Genomic DNA, 21205 nt, shown 5'->3' with positions numbered 1-21205 from the left:
CAAGGACTGTGCTGGCCTTCATCATGCACCATGTCTGACCTGTGCTCAGCTATTTAAAGGTTCGTGTGGCACATCTTGAAGGCCCCTGTCCGGCTTTAGCAACCCCCGCCCTTATCCTGGCGCCTCAAGGCAGCTGCCTAACCTGCCTATGCTGGCACCAGCCCTGGTTACACTTCTGGTCTCCCAGTTGTTTTCCTGCATTTTTATCTTGCCATATATTCTCCCAAAGAAGAATACAAGGCATTATCTGCTGTTGTCAGAATCAGGTAACCCACCCAAGGTATAATGTGCAACAGTTGCTGCAGTGCATATAGACAAAAAGTGGCTGCGAGGAGGCTGAAGAAAACAGTAGCACTGATATGCAACAAAGATTGAAACAAGGTCAAAACAGTATTTTGTTTAAATGTAGTAATTGTTTATGACATATAGTGCTTTATAAAACTAAAGTCATGCAGTTAGTGCTAAAAGGTACTTTAGGGTATAACCATTGGTGTGCACAAACTATTGCATTAGGGTGTGCACCCGAAAGTTCAAACACAAATGTGTGTCTGTGAATGTGTAAAAATATATACACACAGATAGGTGCACACTTTTAAATGTAAAGAAACAGTTTAAAATGTATTAAAACTTGCATAATGTCAGTAGGGCAGAGACTGGTGTCAGTTGGGCAGTGGGCAGTCTCAGTAGTTTTTTTTTTCTGTAGCACTGCCCCCTAGAGGACTGCTGAGAATTACACTTTCTGGATTCCCCTGGGTTACCCTTAGCAACTGATATCAAACAAACGGCATTGAAAGTTCTTTGCTCATTCAATAATCAAGCCAGGGATGTTGGTTTTTTGTGCTTTTATTTAGAATTAGGATAGGTGAAGGGATGAGTGGGATACTCCAACTATGAACTATGCACAATTTTGAGGACAACTAGCTGTAGTGTGCAGCAAGGCAGCTGCTTCACCTTGCACTCCTGGCACACCTCCTGCGCACGCCTATGGGTATACCTTTCCTCCAAAACAGTACTATGTTATGCCCAATCTGTACATCAAAAAGCTAAATACAACCCTGTTTTTTTTTTGTTATTATAAATGGGGTTGTATATTATTTTGGATGCAAAGCCATAAAAGCAAAATGATATAAATGTTTTATTTATTTTTTTATTTTGGGTAGCTGTACTTATCCCGTGATCACCACTTGCCCAGCCTGTGGCCTCTTGGTGCTTACCGTTTGTCCCCTGGGCCCCAAAAGCCAGTTGTGGGAACTTAAAATTTTTAAGGGGGCTATAATGGCAGTGATCTCTAGCATTCTTATGTAACGCATCTTCAGTCTTTTACTGTCTCTTTGTCCATATGTCAAATCTCCAACCACACCTCTGGTATATCTGTAGTCTCGAACCATCTCCTGTATTTTGAACAACATCATATGGTAAGCACCACTCAGTGTGCTGGATTTATCCCAAAATATCAATGAAACAGAACTCTAAAGGCAAAAGGTCAAAACTGCACCATGATTCATTGTAATATAAAAACAATATATTTTATTATAATCTCAAACTCAGTTGGACCCATGAAAGGATTCAAAACATATATATCTGAACGAACGCATTCCTCGTTCCCTTATACTCTTTACATATATATGAAATGAATGGATAAAGTAATAACTTAATTATTTAAATAATATACTGTAAACACAGTATATGAAATAATACAATTTTTCATGTACATTGAACTAGTGGCGTTTTCCTTGTTTGGATCCTTTTGCTTTTAGTGTTCCATCTTCTGCAATTTCTGACACTCTATAGTAGCTTTACATTTACAGAATATTATGTTCAGCCATTTTGGTGATGTGAGAAACCAGAGTGGAAGCCTCTGTATTTAGTGAGTTAAATGCTTCTATTATATGTTTTCAGAATTATGACTCCTTGGTAGTTCAGGACTCTGGTTGGTTAGATGTACACTGAGTCTAATATACAATTTAGCATCCCATTGTTCTACAATAAATTATTATACTATCTATTATTGTCTCTCAAAATATCTTCTCCATCTGTTAAATCAATAATGATTATGATGTTTTATGGAGAAGAGGTAAATAGGGATTTTAGTAAATAAGGATAAGTATACAACATTCCCAGATGTGGATATGCCGTAGTAAATATCTGAATTATGCAGCATTCCTTCTGAAGCTTTAATATTCCCTATGACATATCAAGATAATGGTACTCAATTAGAAGTTTTTTGACGCACAACGGTAAAGAAGCTTTGAATAATTGTTTATGGTCATCTGTAGTGAGAACCCCACTTTGGTAGATGATGCTCAAATAATACAATTTTTCATGTACATTGAACTAGTGGCGTTTTCCTTGTTTGGATCCTTTTGCTTTTAGTGTTCCATCTTCTGCAATTTCTGACACTCTATAGTAGCTTTACATTTACAGAATATTATGTTCAGCCATTTTGGTGATGTGAGAAACCAGAGTGGAAGCCTCTGTATTTAGTGAGTTAAATGCTTCTATTATATGTTTTCAGAATTATGACTCCTTGGTAGTTCAGGACTCTGGTTGGTTAGATGTACACTGAGTCTAATATACAATTTAGCATCCCATTGTTCTACAATAAATTATTATACTATCTATTATTGTCTCTCAAAATATCTTCTCCATCTGTTAAATCAATAATGATTATGATGTTTTATGGAGAAGAGGTAAATAGGGATTTTAGTAAATAAGGATAAGTATACAACATTCCCAGATGTGGATATGCCGTAGTAAATATCTGAATTATGCAGCATTCCTTCTGAAGCTTTAATATTCCCTATGACATATCAAGATAATGGTACTCAATTAGAAGTTTTTTGACGCACAACGGTAAAGAAGCTTTGAATAATTGTTTATGGTCATCTGTAGTGAGAACCCCACTTTGGTAGATGATGCTCAAAGGCAGGCTGAAAAGTTGCCCTGATTTTCTCATCTGTGTCAGGGCTTGGATAAAAATTTCCAGTTCGAGTCCTTGGACAGCTAAGGAATCAAACCTTGTACTGATCCAATCATAATGGAAAGCTTTGTAAACAATTACAAAAGGTTAATGGTCCCTTTTGTTCATTCTTTTGCTTCTCAAAAGAGCTGCATTGACATCTTTATTTTTCAAACTATAAATCAGAGGATTAAGCAACGGGACAGCAGCAGTGTTAAACAGAGCAAAAACCTTCTTGGCATCCAAGTTTCTACCTAGGTTTGGTGACAGATATTGACCGAATAGCGTAGTGTACAGCAGTATGACAACTGTGAGGTGGGAGGAACATGTGTAGAAGGCCTTAAGTCGGCCAGAACTAGAGTGGATCTTCAATATGGAAGCTATTATAAAAACATAAGAAGCAAATGTGAGGAGAAATGGAATGAACATCATAGGACCCAAGACTTCTATGAAGAATAGGGTTTCCACAAGTCTAGTGTCATCGCAGGTAATCTGGGTCAGAGGGACAATATCACAAAAGAAGTGGTTGATTTCATTGGTTGTATAGCAAGAAAAGCTGTATACCACCCTAAATGGCGGAAGGACTTCCATAAACGCAAACAACCAGCAGAAAGCAGCTAACAAAACACACGTTCTTGGATTCATAATAATGTGATAATGCAAAGGTTTACAGATGGCCACATATCGATCATAACTCATGGCTGTCAGTATAACCAGCTCAAGAATCTGTAATGAGCCAAACATATACATCTGTGCCATGCAGGCAAAAAAGGAGACCATCTTGTTACCGGTAATAAAATGGATGAGGATCTTGTGCTGAGACATGGTAGTACAAGCGATGTCTACTACAGACAAGTTTCCCAGGAAGAAATACATGGCTGTATGAAGCTGGGGGTCTCGGCAAGCAATAAGAATGGTTAGGTTACCAGACAAGGTGAATAGATAAATGATGAGGACCACAAGGAAGATGAGAAGCTGAAGGAGCGGGTCACCCGATATCCCTTTCATGATGAAATAGTCTATAAAGGTGTTATTTACATACATTTTTCTGACAAATGTTCAGAACCTGAAAGTCGAAAAACAAAAAGAAATCAAATGGTGATACATCACCTGTACAGGGTTGGTGTAAATTTAAATATGCGCTCCATGCAAATAACTAAATACATGAGAGAGCTGTCATACCTGGAAACGGATTTATGTTTCTGTTCATCAAGTATTAAGATTTACACCAATTACCGCAATCCATAGCTGATGCCAGATCAAATTCAGGTATTTATGCACTGCTTGCATTAAAAAGAAAACACATTTAATGATGCGTTAATAACTATAGAGTTCATTTTTTTTTTTTCAATATCTGCTTGGAGTTCAGCTTTAAAAGACCAAGACCAAATGCATTCTTTGTCTATAATCAGGCAAGCCAATTTGACTGTGACTCCCAAAACACACAATGTGATGTTGTATAGGGTGACATGCCATACCAAGGGTCCTGTTTTCAGGCTCACATCTGAGTAGGATGAGATCATGGAATGATGACTATAGTCCTGCCTCTCATCCCTATGTTATAATGGCTGATCAGCATTTCCAACAATTCCTGTAGGTTTCACCAAGTTTCTGTAAGTTGGCCTATTAGATTGTCAGTAATTTTACCTATTACTCAGGGTGGACATTTAACCTCTGCAAACCTGTAAACCTATAAAAAAAGCACAAAAGAACACGCAGGCCCATCAGAAAGGTAGAGAGACGCATTGTGGCTGACCAAATGGGTCTTTAGCGAGGGACCAGTTTCTAATATGGATGCTGCACAGACCTAAATGTTCTAGCATTATCTACTGACACCAGTAATGTAAAAGGAAGGCTAAAGGTAGGACAGGACACTGGATGGTTAATAAGGGACTAAGGTCTCATTCACACGTCTTCACTGTAGGTTAATTTCACAATGGAGCAGTCGCATTGTCACCACGCATGGTCCGCACTGCAGGCGGCCGTGCACACTCGCCAATGCCATTTTTTGCCTACATACATGTAAGTGCAACTGTTCTATTCAATAAAATAAGTTTTTAGAGGTAACGCACTATTAGCCTTTCCATTCATTTGTATGTGAGTTCTGGAAAGCCCCGAATGTGCATAAACTAAGTATCTCGATCCACGGATTGCTGTTATTTAAAGTGATTCCATCATCTGCTGGGGCCAGTCTAATTCTAGAGTGTATGATAACCACAAACTTTCTGATTATGTTTCTCTAGTAAGCATCCACCCATTATTCTGTTTGATCATGGTGGGGTCGCATGCAGCACTTGACAATACAGGTCGTGTGAATTCACCTAATATCAAGGAATCGTTTGTTGGATTTCACCTTCAAGGCTCCATTGATACCACATTGTTTATTAGTGACTCTTTGTTGCATCTTTTTTGAGCATTTTTTGCAAATTTTTGTTCTATGGCACTATTTATTTATGGTTTATTTTCTTGCACTTTTGTGGCTTATGGATAATTTTCAAGGAAATTTATTTTTTCTTTATGTGTTTTATCACTGTCATAATTTATTATCTGTTAATGTCTGTTTGTGTATATTTATTTTTAGCACACTAGTCTTTCTTCACTTATTAATTTCACAAAACCTGCACATAAACCATATGGCCTCTTTATTTTTTTCAATATCACTATTCCCACAAAATCTGCTTTATTTGCTGTTTACCATATGCAGATGCATAAAACTACAGCAAGTATTCCACCTTCTGAAAAATGCCTGCAGAAAACATATTAAACCTAAGTTTAAAAAAAAAATCAATGCTTTAAAATGCACAATAGAACTAGAAAGCTGCATCTAAATGTGCAAATTCGAACTTAAAATGCATTCATGTGTATACCCCCAAAATTACAGTCAATGGACTAAACAAGACCCTGAAATTGTTTGGAAATTATGCCTCTATAAAAATTTTGCTTAATGGCCCTATGACTTTTTGTTGCACCTTGACACATTCATGCTGCTCCGTATTCACTTTGCAGTGTGGTCAGTAGATAAAGTATTGACTGCTTTGCATGTAGATACCTTTTGGATGCACTAATAGAAAAAAAACATTATATCCAACAGCGTTATAGGACAATGGTATCTCTGTGCATTTTGAGCACAAATTAGGCATTGCTCAAAATATATTTCAATTATTCTAAACACTCTTTCCATCTGTAAACCATTTAGGGACTCACTCAAGTGCAAAACATTGTGTATCTGCAACTTAGTTTCAAATAAACAAATAAGTAATACTGTACATACATAAATATGATATGAGATTGGGTTTTTTAGCGTTACACTTTTGCACTTTATGAATTTATTTTTGAGGTTTGTGATTACCTTTAAGTTCTCAGCTGACATTCTATTGATATATTAGCTTTATATGTTTGCGCTGATTGCCTCTTTTTTATCATTTTATTTATAAAAAAATGTACATAAATATACTGTAAATATACTGTATGCATATATATTTACAAACATCATATGTAAATACTGTGCAAGATGATGTTATATTAGAACTGCCAGTTTGTATCTTAATTATGCCTTTTCATTAAATATTAACTAACAAGAAACTGTTTTTCCAAGAAGATCTTTTAAAAATGAGATAATAGGGATAACTTATCGTATATGAGCAGGTATATGAAATTTTCTCGTAGAATGCAGCTCCTGGTAGATGTGCGAGTATATATACAGTATAAAGCCTGCAGTTATAACAATCCCCTTAACAATCTCCTGTTGTTTTTGGTCTCTTAAGAGCAATTTGATTTGTAATTATTACTTGGAATGCACTACTGTTGCATACGATCTAATCAAATGTTATGTTTATCCTTTGAAAACAATTTATTCAGCATCATAACTAAAAAGAAAAAATAGCAACTTAGCTTAAAGTGGACCTATTAACAGGTAGATTTTTCATGTTACAGTAACAGAAATAATATCAGCGCAAAAGGATAATACAAAAAAATCACATGAAGCAGCTGTACTCTCAGGTCAAAAAACAACACCCGTGTCAAAGTCTTAGATATAATAGAGCAGCGCTGGCAAATAGAACTAAAACAAATTAATTGAAACGGAAAAATAACTTTGATGTTGAGAGAAATACAAGTCCATGTAAAGCCCGTGAGGAAAACAGGTGTCATGCACTCTCTGATTATGGACAGACAGGTGCGCTTGTGCACTCACGACCACCACCATACGAAATGGCCTCTCACCTCAAAAACACTGGTCATAAGCATGTAACAAATGGGCAATCATGGAACGATCATCCCCAAGCAAAAAGGAACAGCTCCACTCCACAGCACAACAGACAATGTGTATCCCTGGATAAGGCTCTGGACAGCAGCTCCACTCAGGACCATGCAATGGGGAACATAAAAGCGAACAAGCCCATAGTGTGATACTGACATAGACTTTAATACTGGATGCACAAAAAGACAGCCTCTTACTTGAAGGATGGATAAAAACAGCAAAAATTATCACAGCGGTACTAGCGGGTCCTGCAGGTAACCTCGCCAGACTTCCAGACAGCAGCGGGTGTCGTCCCCCAAAGGGTGGAGAATTCTTCAGCGGTGTTGAAGGCGGCATACAACGTCACTCCTTATGTCAAACGGGTTCACCGCTCATTGGACGAGCGGTCCCGGTCTACTGATTGGCTCATCTCCCTCGTCATGGCAACACAGACGCCGCTTCTCACTACACCGCGGAAGCTGAGACATCTGATGCCGGAGAGACAGGCTATCTTGCGAACTGTGCCGCTCGCTGATTGGCCAAGCTGGCGTTAGGGATACATAGTATTTTAATCAAGAACTTTTCTCTACCCCTGCTTCTCCTTTCCACTGTCTAGCGGAAGTGGGTTAGCCGGGGAGAAAATAATAATTTGGCTTGTATTTACTCTATGATTAACCCTAAAGACACTGCGGGTACGTTTTTTGTTATTGTGACTGCAGGGAAGACAGTCTCCTTGTTAGCCTTTTACCCTTTAGCCGCATACCGTACCAGCAATATGAAAGTGCCAAAGGACTAAACTATCCTTATGGCCCTATACAGGGAACCCCTAAATAAAAAAGAATAAATGAATAAATGGAGCTATCGATGTCCCGCTGCCATCTGGATCACATGTTAAGCCTAATAAAATTTTAATAAAATCTTAAAATGCACTAAAATGCAATACAAAATCTCTAAAAAATTACACCAATAAAATAAATTAATAAAAGCGGGTATAAAACAATATATTACCGATCTGAAATAAAACAATTGAGGTCAAACTCCACGTTTAACCCGCGGGGGACCCCCACTTTGGTTTCGTATATCACCATGTTACCCAACATTTCAAAAAACATCATAACAAAGACCCTAGTAGTCTGAGATTCTGGGGAATTGAAAGGGTCAACAAACATTGGAGGGGGGGAAATTTCATTAGGAAACTCAGTTAGCGCGAATCGTTCTGGATATACGAAACCAAAGTGGGGGTCCCCCGCGGGTTAAACGTGGAGTTTGACCTCAATTGTTTTATTTCAGATCGGTAATATATTGTTTTATACCCGCTTTTATTAATTTATTTTATTGGTGTAGTTTTTAGAGATTTTGTATTGCATTTTAGTGCATTTTAAGATTTTATTAAAATTTTATTAGGCTTAACATGTGATCCAGATGGCACCGGGACGTCGATAGCTCCATTTATTCATTTATTCTTTTTTATATAGGGGTTCCCTGTATAGGGCCATAAGGATAGTTTAGTCCTTTGGCACTTTCATATTGCTGGTACGGTATGCGGCTAAAGGGTAAAAGGCTAACAAGGAGACTGTCTTCCCTGCAGTCACAATAACAAAAAACGTACCCGCAGTGTCTTTAAGGTTAATCATAGAGTAAATACAAGCCAAATTATTATTTTCTCCCCGGCTAACCCACTTCCGCTAGACAGTGGAAAGGAGAAGCAGGGGTAGAGAAAAGTTCTTGATTAAAATACTATGTATCCCTAACGCCAGCTCGGCCAATCAGCGAACGGCACAGTTCGCAAGATAGGCTGTCTCTCCGGCATCAGATGTCTCAGCTTCCGCGGTGTAGTGAGAAGCGGCGTCTGTGTTGCCATGACGAGGGAGATGAGCCAATCAGTAGACCGTGACCGTTCGTCCAATGAGAGGTGAACCCGTTTGACATAAGGAGTGACATCGTATGCCGCCTTCAACACCGCTGAAGAAGTCTCCACCCTTTGGGGGACGACACGCTTTCGGGGGGAAGGCGGAGCCGTTGACGTCACCCACTGCTGTCTGGAAGTCTGGCGAGGTTACCTGCAGGACCCGCTAGTACCGCTGTGATAATTTTTGCTGTTTTTATCCATCCTTCAAGTAAGAGGCTGTCTTTTTGTGCATCCAGTATTAAAGTTTATGTCAGTATCACACTATGGGCTTGTTCGCTTTTATGTTCCCCATTGCATGGTCCTGAGTGGAGCTGCTGTCCAGAGCCTTATCAAGGGATACACATTGTCTGTGGTGCTGTGGAGTGGAGCTGTTCCTTTTTGCTTGGGGATGATCGTTCCATGATTGCCCGTTTGTTACATGCTTATGACCAGTGTTTTTGAGGTGAGAGGCCATTTCGTATGGTGGTGGTCGTGAGTGCACAAGCGCACCTGTCTGTCCATAATCAGAGAGTGCATGACACCTGTTTTCCTCACGGGCTTTACATGGACTTGTATTTCTCTCAACATCAAAGTTATTTTTCCGTTTCAATTAATTTGTTTTAGATTTTTCATGTTGAAGTGAATGTCAAGGTTTGCAGTACATCTCTGTAATACATACACATTACCTCAAGTGTTATCCCTTTAAAAACCCTGAAAGTACAGAAATGCATTTAGCTTTTAGCCACTTCAAATCCAAACTGTTTCACCCCCTTCTAGTCCAAGCCATGTTTTAGATTTTAGTTCTGTCACACTTTGAATGACAATTACAACACTGAACCCAATGAAATTTTATATCCTTTTAGAAAGATAGATCTTTTTTGGTGGTGTTTAATCACCACTGGGTTTTTAATTTTTTTTTTCTTTTTAAAGCAAATTATGACTGAACATTTTGAAAAAAAAAAAAAAATAAATAAAATGTTTTTCTTAGTTTCTGTTATATAGTTTTGCAATTATTTTTTCTTTTTTCATAAATTTAGGCCACGTATGTATTTTGCTACCTTTCTTTGTATAACTATATTTTACATATATTTTAATATATTTGTACAAATATATTTTAAAATTGATCATTCCTTATATTCTGACTGCCTATCTCTTTCTTGAGGCCTTAAAATGTAAGGTCAGTACAAATACCCCCAAAATGACCTTTTTGGAAAATAGAGTCTGAGGTATATATTAAGAGGCATAGTGAGTTTTTTTAAGTAGAATTTTTTTTTCCAAATGATGAAAATTATGAAAGTAAATTAAAATGTTCTTTCTCACAAAGTTGTAATTTTAACAAGTTAAATCTCACACAACATATGCATACCTATAATTACACTCCAAAACACATTATGCTACTCCTGCCGAGTATGGCGACACAATATGTGTTGAGACCTTTTTACAGTCTAGCCACATAGACAGGCCAAAAAACAAATCCAAAGAGTAATTTAAGGCTTTCTAGAGGCATACAGTGGGTGCGGAAAGTATTCAGACCCCCTTAAATTTTTCATTCTTTGTTATATTGCAGCCATTTGCTAAAATCATTTAAGTTCATTCTTCTTCCTCATGAATGTACACACAGCTCCCCATATTGACGGAAAAAAACAGAATTGCTGACATTGTTGCAGATTTATTAAAAAAGAAAAACTGAAATATCACATGGTCCTAAGTATTCAGACCCTTTGCTGTGACACTCATATATTTAACTCAGGTGCTTTCAATTTCTTCTGATCATCCTTGAGATGGTTCTACACCTTCATTTGAGTCCAGCTGTGTTTGATTATACTGATTGGACTTGATTAGGAAAGCCACACACCTGTCTATATAAGACCTTCCAGATCACAATGCATGTCAGAGCAAATGAGAATCATGAGGTCAAAGGAACTGCCTGAAGAGCTCAGAGACAGAATTGTGGCAAGGCACAGATCTGGCCAAGGTTACAAAAAGATTTCTGCTGCACTTAAGGTTCCTAAGAGCACAGTGGCCTCCATAATCTTCAAATGGAAGACGTTTGGGACGACCAGAACCCTTCCTAGAGCTGGCTGTCCGGCCAAACTAAGCTATCGGGGGAGAAGAGCCTTGGTGAGAGAGGTAAAGAAGAACCCAAAGATCACTGTGGCTGAGCTCCAGAGATGCAGTCAGGAGATGGGAGAAAGTTGTAGAAAGTCAACCATCATTGCAGCCCTCCACCAGTCGGGGCTTTATGGCAGAGTGGCCCGACGGAAGCCTCTCCTCAGTGTAAGACACATGAAAGCCCGCATGGAGTTTGCTAAAAAACACCTGAAGGACTCCAAGATGGTGAGAAATAAGATTCTCTGGTCTGATGAGACCAAAATAGAAGTTTTTGGCCTTAATTCTAAGTGGTATGTGTGGAGAAAACCAGGCACTGCTCATCACCTGTCCAATACAGTCCCAACAGTGAAGCATGGTGGTGGTAGCATCATGCTGTGGGGGTGTTTTTCAGCTGCAGGGACAGGACGACTGGTTGCAATCGAGGGAAAGATGAATGGGGCCAAGTACAGGGATATCCTGGACAAAAACCTTCTCCAGAGTGCTCTGGACCTCAGACTGGGCCGAAGGTTTACCTTCCAACAAGACAATGACCCTAAGCACACAGCTAAAATAACAAAGGAGTGGCTTCACAACAACTCCGTGACTGTTCTTGAATGGCCCAGCCAGAGCCCTGACTTAAACCCAATTGAGCATCTCTGGAGAGACCTAAAAATGGCTGTCCACCAACGTTTACCATCCAACCTGACAGAACTGGAGAGGATCTGCAAGGAGGAATGGCAGAGGATCCCCAAATCCAGGTGTGAAAGACTTGTTGCATCTTTCCCAAAAAGACTCCTGGCTGTATTAGATCAAAAGGGGGCTTCTACTAAATACTGAGCAAAGGGTCTGAATACTTAGGACCATGTGATATTTCAGTTTTTCTTTTTTAATAAATCTGCAACAATGTCAACAATTCTGTGTTTTTCTTTCAGTATGGGGTGCTATGTGTACATTCATGAGGAAGAAGAATGAACCTAAATGATTTTAGCAAATGGCTGCAATATAACAAAGAGTGAAAAATTTAAGGGGGTCTGAATACTTTCCGTACCCACTGTATATTACACATCTAATTCCCTGATTAACTATCACATTTTTTGGAGGCCCTGGAGCACCAGTATGGTGGAAACACCCACAAAATTACCACATTTTGGAAAGAAAACACTTTGAGGTATTTTCTAAGAGGCACAGTGAGTCTTTTGGAAATATATTTTTTTGCCACAGGAGTTTTGAAAATGTGGAAAGAAAATGAAGTTGTATTTTTTTGTATAGAGTTTTCAATTAGGAATATATTTCTAACACACGGCATAGGCATACCTAGAATTACACCTCAATACACATTCCGCAACTCCTCCTGAATATGAAAATGTGTGAGATGTTTAAACAGCTTAGCCACATAGAGAGACCCAGCATCCAAGGAGCACCTTCAGGTGTTCTAGGGGCCTAAATTACACATCTCATTTCCTGACTACCTAACCTGGAGGCCCTGGAATACCAGGATAGTGAAAACATAGAAACAATTATCACATTTTGGGAAGCAAACACTCTAAGGTATTTTCTGAGAGGCATAGTAACTCTTTTAAAAATGTATTTTTCTTGCCACAAGCTTTGGAAAGAAATTCTGGAAAGAATATGTATGTCAAGTAATGCAATATTTTTAAACCATTAAAATTGTATGTACAATTATTTAATAATGTGTACTAACAATGCAGCATCTAATAATAATAATTCCAAAAATTATCCTTTTACACATTATCACTTACTATCTTGTGGGCGGGGCTTAAGGCACTCTAGTGAGGACATTAGGGGCTACTCCCGCTAATGCCTACACACTAGGCAGTAGTTTGCAGTCATGTGAAATCAACATTAAGGCACAATTCAAGACTTACAAGCAAGCAGCAACTTACACAATTAACTCTTTTTATGAAAGTCAAAGTTGCCACATCTCAGGGAACAGGTGTAGGGTGCCACATCTTAAAACAATTGAGAGACCAGAAAGAAGAAAGGGAAAAAACACCTTTAATATTGAGAGACTTTAAGGGCACAGTACCTAATTCACAACGCAAATAAGTTAAAACCGTATTTCTTTATTGTACATCACGGGACACGGAGCCATACTTATTACCATATGGGTTATACGCCACCTTCAGGTGAATGGACACTGGCAACAAATCAGACATAAAGTATAATATAACCCCTCCTACACAGGAGATACCTCAGTTTTTTCACCAGTGTCTTAAAGGTGATGTTCACGGTGGAGAAGCTCTCTGTATTTTCTATGTTTTTTCAAAGAAGAAGAAAGATTATGCTACAAACCTCGATCAAAGATCTCTAAATCTAAGGGGTTAGCAATCAGATCCATCCAAAAAAGTCAAAGACTAAAAGGATGGTGCGTGAGCCTCAGGAAAGCAGATACCAGGTTTTGCCTATAACGTTGTCCTTTTTAGGCACTGGACCATGGGATCTGGACCCAGGGTGCTCTACAGGTCCAAGGGAATGGCCCCTCAAAAACAAGGGGATCCAGTCCTTGAAGGTCGGCAAGTGACAGAAACTCACCGTGATGGGTAAAGATTGGATTCTTGTTACAAGACAGAATCCTTTGGCCGGACTTGTAAGTTCACTCTAAAAAATATTTGTAAAACTATTTTTATGCACTGTTCCCTTTAAAGATAACAGATACTGTGTGCCATGTTTGGTCTCTGCAAGAAACACTAGATGTATTAGCTGTGTCAAAGCACACCTTGTTTGTTTAAACATTTTTGATTTCTCCCTGTGCAAAACAGTAGGTGTATTAACTATAAAAAAAGCCTACCCTGTTTGTTTAAACATAATGTTTCACTCTGTGCCATGTACCTGGTTCAAGCAACGCCGTCTTCAGTGATGTGTCTGTAGTGAAGGATCATCTGCACACGTGAATATTTGCCATTTAAACACAAGCATTTCGCTTGGAGCAGGAGGGAGTATCATAAGGCGATTGGCGTGCATGTGAACTGCATGTAGCATGCTGCGCATGCACAATACAAACTGCAAAGAGCGGGATTTTTAAGGAACTGTTTCCAATGTGCAAGCCTCTGTCAGAGGCTGGAGGGAACACAGAGCAGCAGCAATTGGGTTGCGTGAGTCACTGTGGGTGCATCTTTACCGGCACGGACATGTTCTATATCTTGGGATAATCAGTCCTGTGTGTGATAAGCTGTATAGCTTAGCACAAGCCTTGAGTACACTAAAGCTAGTACCTCAAGTTTGTCTTGCCTTAGAGCAATGTACTCCCGAAAAAGGGGTGTGGGGGCACAGCTGGAAGGGTCATTGTGGTCCCATTGTAAGGCCTTGAAGGTCCTAGCTGTGCTTCCTCTGTGTTTACCTCCCCTGAAGGGCCAGAGGCGACTTGCCAAACTGAGCCATTATGGTTGTCAGGCATAGTGGCCGCACCTAGTGCTTCTGTCACAACCTATGACACTAAGGACGATAGAGCATCAGCGTTAGCCAGCCTTGAGGGTAAGATTGCTGGCATGATTGCAGCATTGCAAGGAGGTAGGAAATGTGATAGATCCCCCTCATCTGAGCCACCCCCTGAGTTAGTTCAAGATAAGGCAGAGGATGTGGATGAGGAAGAAGTAGCTGCAAATGGCCCTATATAGGGGTTTCCACTTCTACGGAGTCAGGATCTGAGGAGTCATACTTGGCCTCTCAATCCCAGAGGTTTTTTATTCAGTCTCTCGCTGAAATGGTCTGGTTTGGATTCAAAATACCTCCCTTAGAGATGTCTGAAGTTTCTATTTCCTCTCTAGGCTCATTGCGCCCTCCTCATAGTCCTCAGGTTTTTCCCTTACATCTGCTCTTGGAGCAGGTAATGTATGCTGATTGGAATCATCCTGATAGGATTTTTGTTTCTCCTTAAAGGTTTTCACTATTATATCCTATGGAGGAAAGATTCACGAGAAAATGGAGTATACCTACTGTGGATAGTGCCATTTCTTCAGATAACAAAAGTTTAACTTGTCCTGTGGATAATGCCTGTTTTTTTTTTTTTAAAAAAAACAGCTGATAAGAGGTTGGAATCTTTGTTAAAGGCCTCCTTTGTTGTTGCAGGGTTTGCGATACAAACAGCAGTAGCAGCTAAAGGAGTTTGTCATTCTCCAGTCTCGTATTAAGTGAGTATTCAGGACGGTTCCTTCTCATGGAGAGTTTGTGGAAGATTTGACAGATCTACCTCACACTTTATGTTTTGTAGTGGATGCTCCTAAAGACTCCATACAGCAAATGTCGCAGTTTGCTCTTTTGACAGTACATATGCGCAGAATCCTATGACTAAAAAGCTGGTCTGAGGAATTATCGTGTAAAAGTTCCTGGCTGGCTTCCCCTTTTATGGAGAACGCCTATTTGGTGATGATCTGGATAAATATATCCAAAGGATTTCAGGAGGAAAGAGTGCATTACTGCCTGTTAAGAAGAAAGCAAATGTCCTTCTTTTAAGATTCCCAGCACTCAGACTCCCAGTGCTTCTAATTCCAGGCAGTTGTGACGGCCCAGACGTCTGGATCTAGAACCAAGCCTTCTGGTGCAAGGCAGAAGAAACCCTGGGCCCAGAGTTCTACCAAGTCTACCTCTAAGCCTACACTTTGAAGGAGCGCCCCCACTCAATCAGGTGGTGGGAAGGCTGCTATGGTTCTCGAAAGTCTGGGTAGAAATAATTCAGGACATCTGGGATATTTCCACCATCTCGCAGGTATACAAACTGGAATTTTCAGGTGTTCCCGCATCCTCGGTTTGTAAAGTCAAACATACCTGCAGATACTCTAAAAAGAAGATCTCTTTTTCTGGCTCTGGACCATTTAAGGTCCCAACGGGTGATTACAGAGGTTCCAGAGGACAAAAGATTCAGAAGTTTTTACTCAAACCTTTTTGTAGTCCCCAAGCCAAACGGAGACATGAGACCTATTCTGGATCTCAAAACCCTGAACCAGTTTCTGAGCATTTGTACTTTCCGTATTAAGTCAATTCGTTCAGTCAATGCCTCCCTGCAGGGAGAAGAATTCCTAGCATCCATAGACATCAAGGATGCATATCTTCACGTGCCTATATTCCAGGCCCATCAAAGGTTTTTACACTTTAGAAAACCATCATTTTCAGTTTGTGGCCCTGCCCTTCGGGTTGGCCACGGCTCCAAAGAGTGTTCACAAAGATCCTAGTTCCAGTATTGGCTACTCTAATGTCTCAAGGGATATCAGTGATAGGATAGCTAGACGATCTATTACTAATAGTTTGATCGGCTTTGGCACTAAGCCAAAATGTTTTCCAAACAGTACAGTTCTGGGTTGGATTCTGAACTTGGCAAAGTCAGCATTACAGCTGCTCCAGCACCTGTAATATCTGGGTTTCCTTATGGACACAAGACAGGCAAGGGAATTCTTGCCATCAAAAAAGGTCACAGACCTGAAGGATCTGGTTCAGTCCATAAGAAGACGAAAGTACCCTTCTGTACATCTTTGCATGAGGTTATTAGAGAAGATGGTGTCCTCTTTTGGAGCAGTTTCCTATGCTCAATTCCATACCAGACCCTTACAGAACAACATTCTGTCATCATGGACCAGAAAGTTCAAGTCATAGTCCAAGTTTGTTGTTAACCAGAAATTTGGAAAAATAATTTCCAGTTGTCCGGAAAGTAATGACTTCAGATGCCAGTCTCTCTGGTTGGGGAGCAGTTCTGGAGGAAGCTCCTGTCCAGGGAAAGTGGTCTTAGAGAAAAGTCTCCCCAACAATGCCTTGGAAATCCTAGCAGTTTGTTGGGCTTTAAAATTCTGGATGCCCAGACTTCAGGATACCCTGTCAGGGTACAATCCAACAATGCCACAGCTGTGGCTTATATCAACCATCAAGGAGACATCATGAGTCAGTCAGCCCAGAAAGAGGTGGACATCATACTATCCTGGGCAGAGAAATTTGTTCCATGTCTATCAGCGGTTTTCATTCCAGGAATAGAAAACTGGCAGGCGGACTTTCTGAGTAGTCAACAGATGTTTCCGGGGGAATGGTCCTTACACTGAGATCTTTGCAATGATCTTCCAATGCTGGGGGGTCCCAGATGTAGATCTGTTGGCATCCAAAATTAAACAACAAGTTGAAGAGATTTGTGTCCAAGACCAGGGATCCACTAGTAGTCAGATTGGATGCCTTGGTGACTCCTTGGGAGAGTTTTCCCTGATCTATGCATTTCCTCAGGTTCAACAGCTACCGCGTCTGTTACGCAGAATCCAGCTAGAGGGGAAACCATTAATCCTGGTAGCTCCAGCAAGCCTGAGGAGATTTTGGTGTGCACAAATTTAAAAATTGGCAGTGGCAAGGCCTTGGGTTCTTCCACTGCATCCGGACCTGCTCTTTCAAGGTCCGATATTCCACTCTGCTTTACAGTCTCTAGATTTGACGGCTTGGCTATTGAAGCCTTGATTTTGAAACAGCAGGTTATATCTGGCCCTGCAGTTTTCTACCCTGATAAATGCTAGAAAACCAGTCCCTAGAGGCATTTATTACAGAGTTTGGAAATCTTACATTACGCGGTGTGAGGCCAGAAAATGGCATCCCCGTAAATATATAATCAGGGGAATCAGGGGAATTCTAGCCTTCTTGCAAGTAGGGGTAGATATGAAATTAGCCTTGAGTACTATTAAGGGTCAAATTTCAGCCTTATCGTTTTTTTTTTTTTCCAGAAACTGATCACTTCACATTCCTTGGTTCAAACCTTTGTCCAAGGGGTGTTACGTATGCTTCCACCAGTGAAGCCACCATTATGTCCTTGGGATCTAAATTTGGTGCTGGCAGTTTTACAGTGACAGCCTTTTTAGCCCATGGGGCATATTCCCCCGGTTCTTTTGACCAGAAAATTGGTCTTTTTGATTGCGATAACTTCAGCTAGAAGCATATCAGAACTAGCAGCTATTTCGTGTTAAGAGCCATTCTTGATTTTACATCAGGACATTATACTGCCTTCCTTTTTTCCAGATCCTCAAACGGAAGATGAAAAGTTACTACATTCCCTTGATGTAGTACGTGCAATTAAGACTTAATTGAAAAGGTCAGCTCAGGTTTGAAGGACTGACCTTTTGTTCATGTTGCCAGAAGGGCCCAGGAAAGGGCAGGCAGCATCTACAGTAAGTCTACGATTTCTTTTTGGATTCGCCAGCTTAATATCCAGCTTTATGGTTTGAAAGGCAAGGTTTCACCTTTTCCGGTAAAGGCACACTCTACCAGAAGAGTACATGCCTCTTGGGCAGTTCACCATCAAGCTTCTATGGCTCAAATTTACAAAGCCGCGATTTAGTCGTCAGTGCATACATTCACTAGATTTCTAGGATGAGTCTGCATTTGGCCGCAGTGTTCTGCAGGCAGCTATGTAGATCTTTTGTGGTCTGATGGCGATATTTATGGTGTCCCCCTCCCCTCAAATGCATTGCTATGGGAAAAAAACCATACGTCCCATATGGTAATGAATATGACTCTGTGTCCCGTGATGTCTGTAAAATCCATTTCTTAGAGTACATCACGGGACACAGAGGTCCCTCCCCTCTTGTATGGGGTATTTATTGCTTGCTACAAAAAAAAAGGTACTTCCTGTGTAGGAGGGGTTATATTGGGGGACTTCCTGTCTGATTGGTTGCCAGTGTCCATTCACCTGAAGGTGGCGTATAACCCATATGGTAATGAATATGGCTCTGTGTCCCATGATGTACTCCAAGAAATGGATTTTACAGGCAAGCTGTAGAAAAAATCCATATATTTATTAAATCTCATTCAAATAAATGGTGGACAAATACATAACCACCATCGAAGTTAATACATGTATTTACACATCAAACTGCAAAAAAACACACAGATACACAGCAACTGTTATGTCTCACTGATAACTTCCGACACGTTTTGCAGTTCACAACCGCTTCATCAGGGACTTTGCCGTATTCTCACAGCATCCATTAAAAATGTAATGACCGCTAGCTCTTGAGAGGAAGTCACATAAAAGTTCTCTCTTGGGCCAAATAGAGGAAGGATGGAAGCCACAGCCTACCACGTAATCCCAACTCAGATGGCACTTCAACCACAAATCTAGCTGGATCAGACTCACAGCTGCACTTTAAAGTTCCTCAATATTAAGGGTATTTTTCCTTCCTTCTTAATGGTCTCACAGTTAACTCTTTTGTAACCTGTAGCCAACTTATTATACTGTTATAGCCCTAAGTGCTATGGAAACAGCTACTGTTAGAGAACATCATATCTCCAGGTGTACAGCATTTAGGAACTGGTACAGCAGAGCCTGTATTGGTCTTCACCAACACAGCAATTTCTGCCACCTCACTCTCAGCCCATGTCTCTCTCCCATGACTCCCAGCTAAGTCCCTAGGCACTCTGCGCTACAAGGTTGGTCCCAGTATGCGTGGAGCTGGTTGCTAGTAAGGGGGTCAAGAGTAACACACCTTCCATACTAGAATGGCTGTCACCCTTGCCTGTCACCATCTCTCTGGCTGGTTGGTTGCCTTTAGCAAATTATATAAATACATTTGTCCCTAGAAATGGTCATATAGACTACACTTGGCAGCATCTATATGCTGAACTCTATGTACTGTATCTTCTCTAAACCTACAGTCCCCTGATATAAGCCCTGTTCTTTGATACACAATGCATGCACCCCTCTAAAGAGACTTCAGACCAGGCAGAAAATAAAGATACAACAAGGAAGATTTACTGAAGTAGTTCAGGGTAACATAGGAACAGTTCTCAAGCAGCATCTTACACACATTCGTGTACAACGTTCTCCAAGTGCCCATGAGGTAGGTATACCTGATTTAGCAACAACGTTCATGAAGTAGTCCATTTAAGTCAAGAGTCAATTTAGGCAGTAAATTCACAGAGGTAGCAAGTAATCTCTTAGTGTTCTTGATTTGGCAGTAATCCAAAAATTGCATACAGCCAGGACAGTGGAAACACCGAAACACCCACAAAATGGTCACATTTTAGAAAACAAACACCACAACGTATTATCTAAAAGGCATAGTAAGTCTTTTGGAACTGCAATTTTTTTTCACAAATTTCTGGATTGTGGAAAGAAAATGAAAATGTATTTTATATTACACAAAGTTGTCAATAAGATTCTGCTACTCTTCCTGAGTATGGGGATACCACTTGTATAAGATCTTTTAATTGTTTGAGCTGATTATGTACCTGACATTGAAACCTGTGAATCACAACATTAAACCAACACTGTATAGACAACAATGTACAGTAACGGTTGCCTCTGTATGAGTGGTCAGGTAATATAGCTTAGTGGGGTCAGCAACCTGTAGATCGCGGACAGGTGACTAGCAGATCTCGGTCTAGGTTTGCTGACCAGCCATTCCAGAGCATCAAACAGAGTGCAATGCAGAGGAATCACTTGTTAAATTAGGAGCTGTAGTAGGGAGCAAGAGCCACATAAGCTGATACCTTCTCTGTAGTGCTGGCTCCTGTCCCAAGCAGAGTGAAACAAACAGCACTTCACTGCTTATACCAGCTAGCAGTCCCCATAGTGGTGCCAGCAGCAGGAAAAAAGAGATCTTCAGGACACTGTGAAGCAATTCACTGGGCATATTAGTATAGGGCTGCTTTCACACTGATGCATTTCGGTTTGCCCACACCGCGGGTGCAGAGCAGTGCACCTGCAGCTTTTTGTGGGTTTGCAGCTCTTAGCCATAGACTTCTATTATATCCTGCTGTTTTACCACCCCCACCTTTATGTGTGAACAAGCCCCAAAGGTGCCGCTGCTAAATGCAACTAAGGGCTCATTTACAAGTGCAGCAGGCACTGCTGCTCCTCTAAAAAGCGATCTAAGTGTGTTGTCAGGTGGTGGGGAGGCGATTTGCTGCCTCCTCACTACCTAATTTAAAACCACGATTGCCGTGCAATGCATGCACTTGCAACACGGTAATAGGGTAATTAGAGGTTTAAATCAGGTCTGAGGAGGCAGCACTGGGCAACACTATGCCCGGTGATCTTTGACTTCTCCTGTGT

General features: G+C 40.4%; 1 protein-coding gene across 1 annotated transcript; it reads right to left on the bottom strand.

Moving 5' to 3' along the window:
- Nucleotides 1–3067: 3067 nt before the first annotated feature.
- LOC309559797 (olfactory receptor 8J2-like) lies at nucleotides 3068–4003 on the bottom strand (the record flags this gene model as incomplete). Its single annotated transcript, XM_082263235.1, has 1 exon — nucleotides 3068–4003. The coding sequence occupies one exon, from the start codon at nucleotides 4001–4003 to the stop codon at nucleotides 3068–3070; it is 936 nt and encodes a 311-aa protein (XP_082119361.1).
- Nucleotides 4004–21205: the final 17202 nt, after the last annotated feature.

Source organism: Pelophylax lessonae (assembly GCF_965119305.1).
Source record: "Pelophylax lessonae genome assembly, chromosome: 7".
NCBI classification, from domain to species: domain Eukaryota; kingdom Metazoa; phylum Chordata; class Amphibia; order Anura; family Ranidae; genus Pelophylax; species Pelophylax lessonae.
The sequence above is the reverse complement of the archived record's forward strand: the minus strand, read 5'-3'. Positions and strand labels throughout refer to the sequence as shown.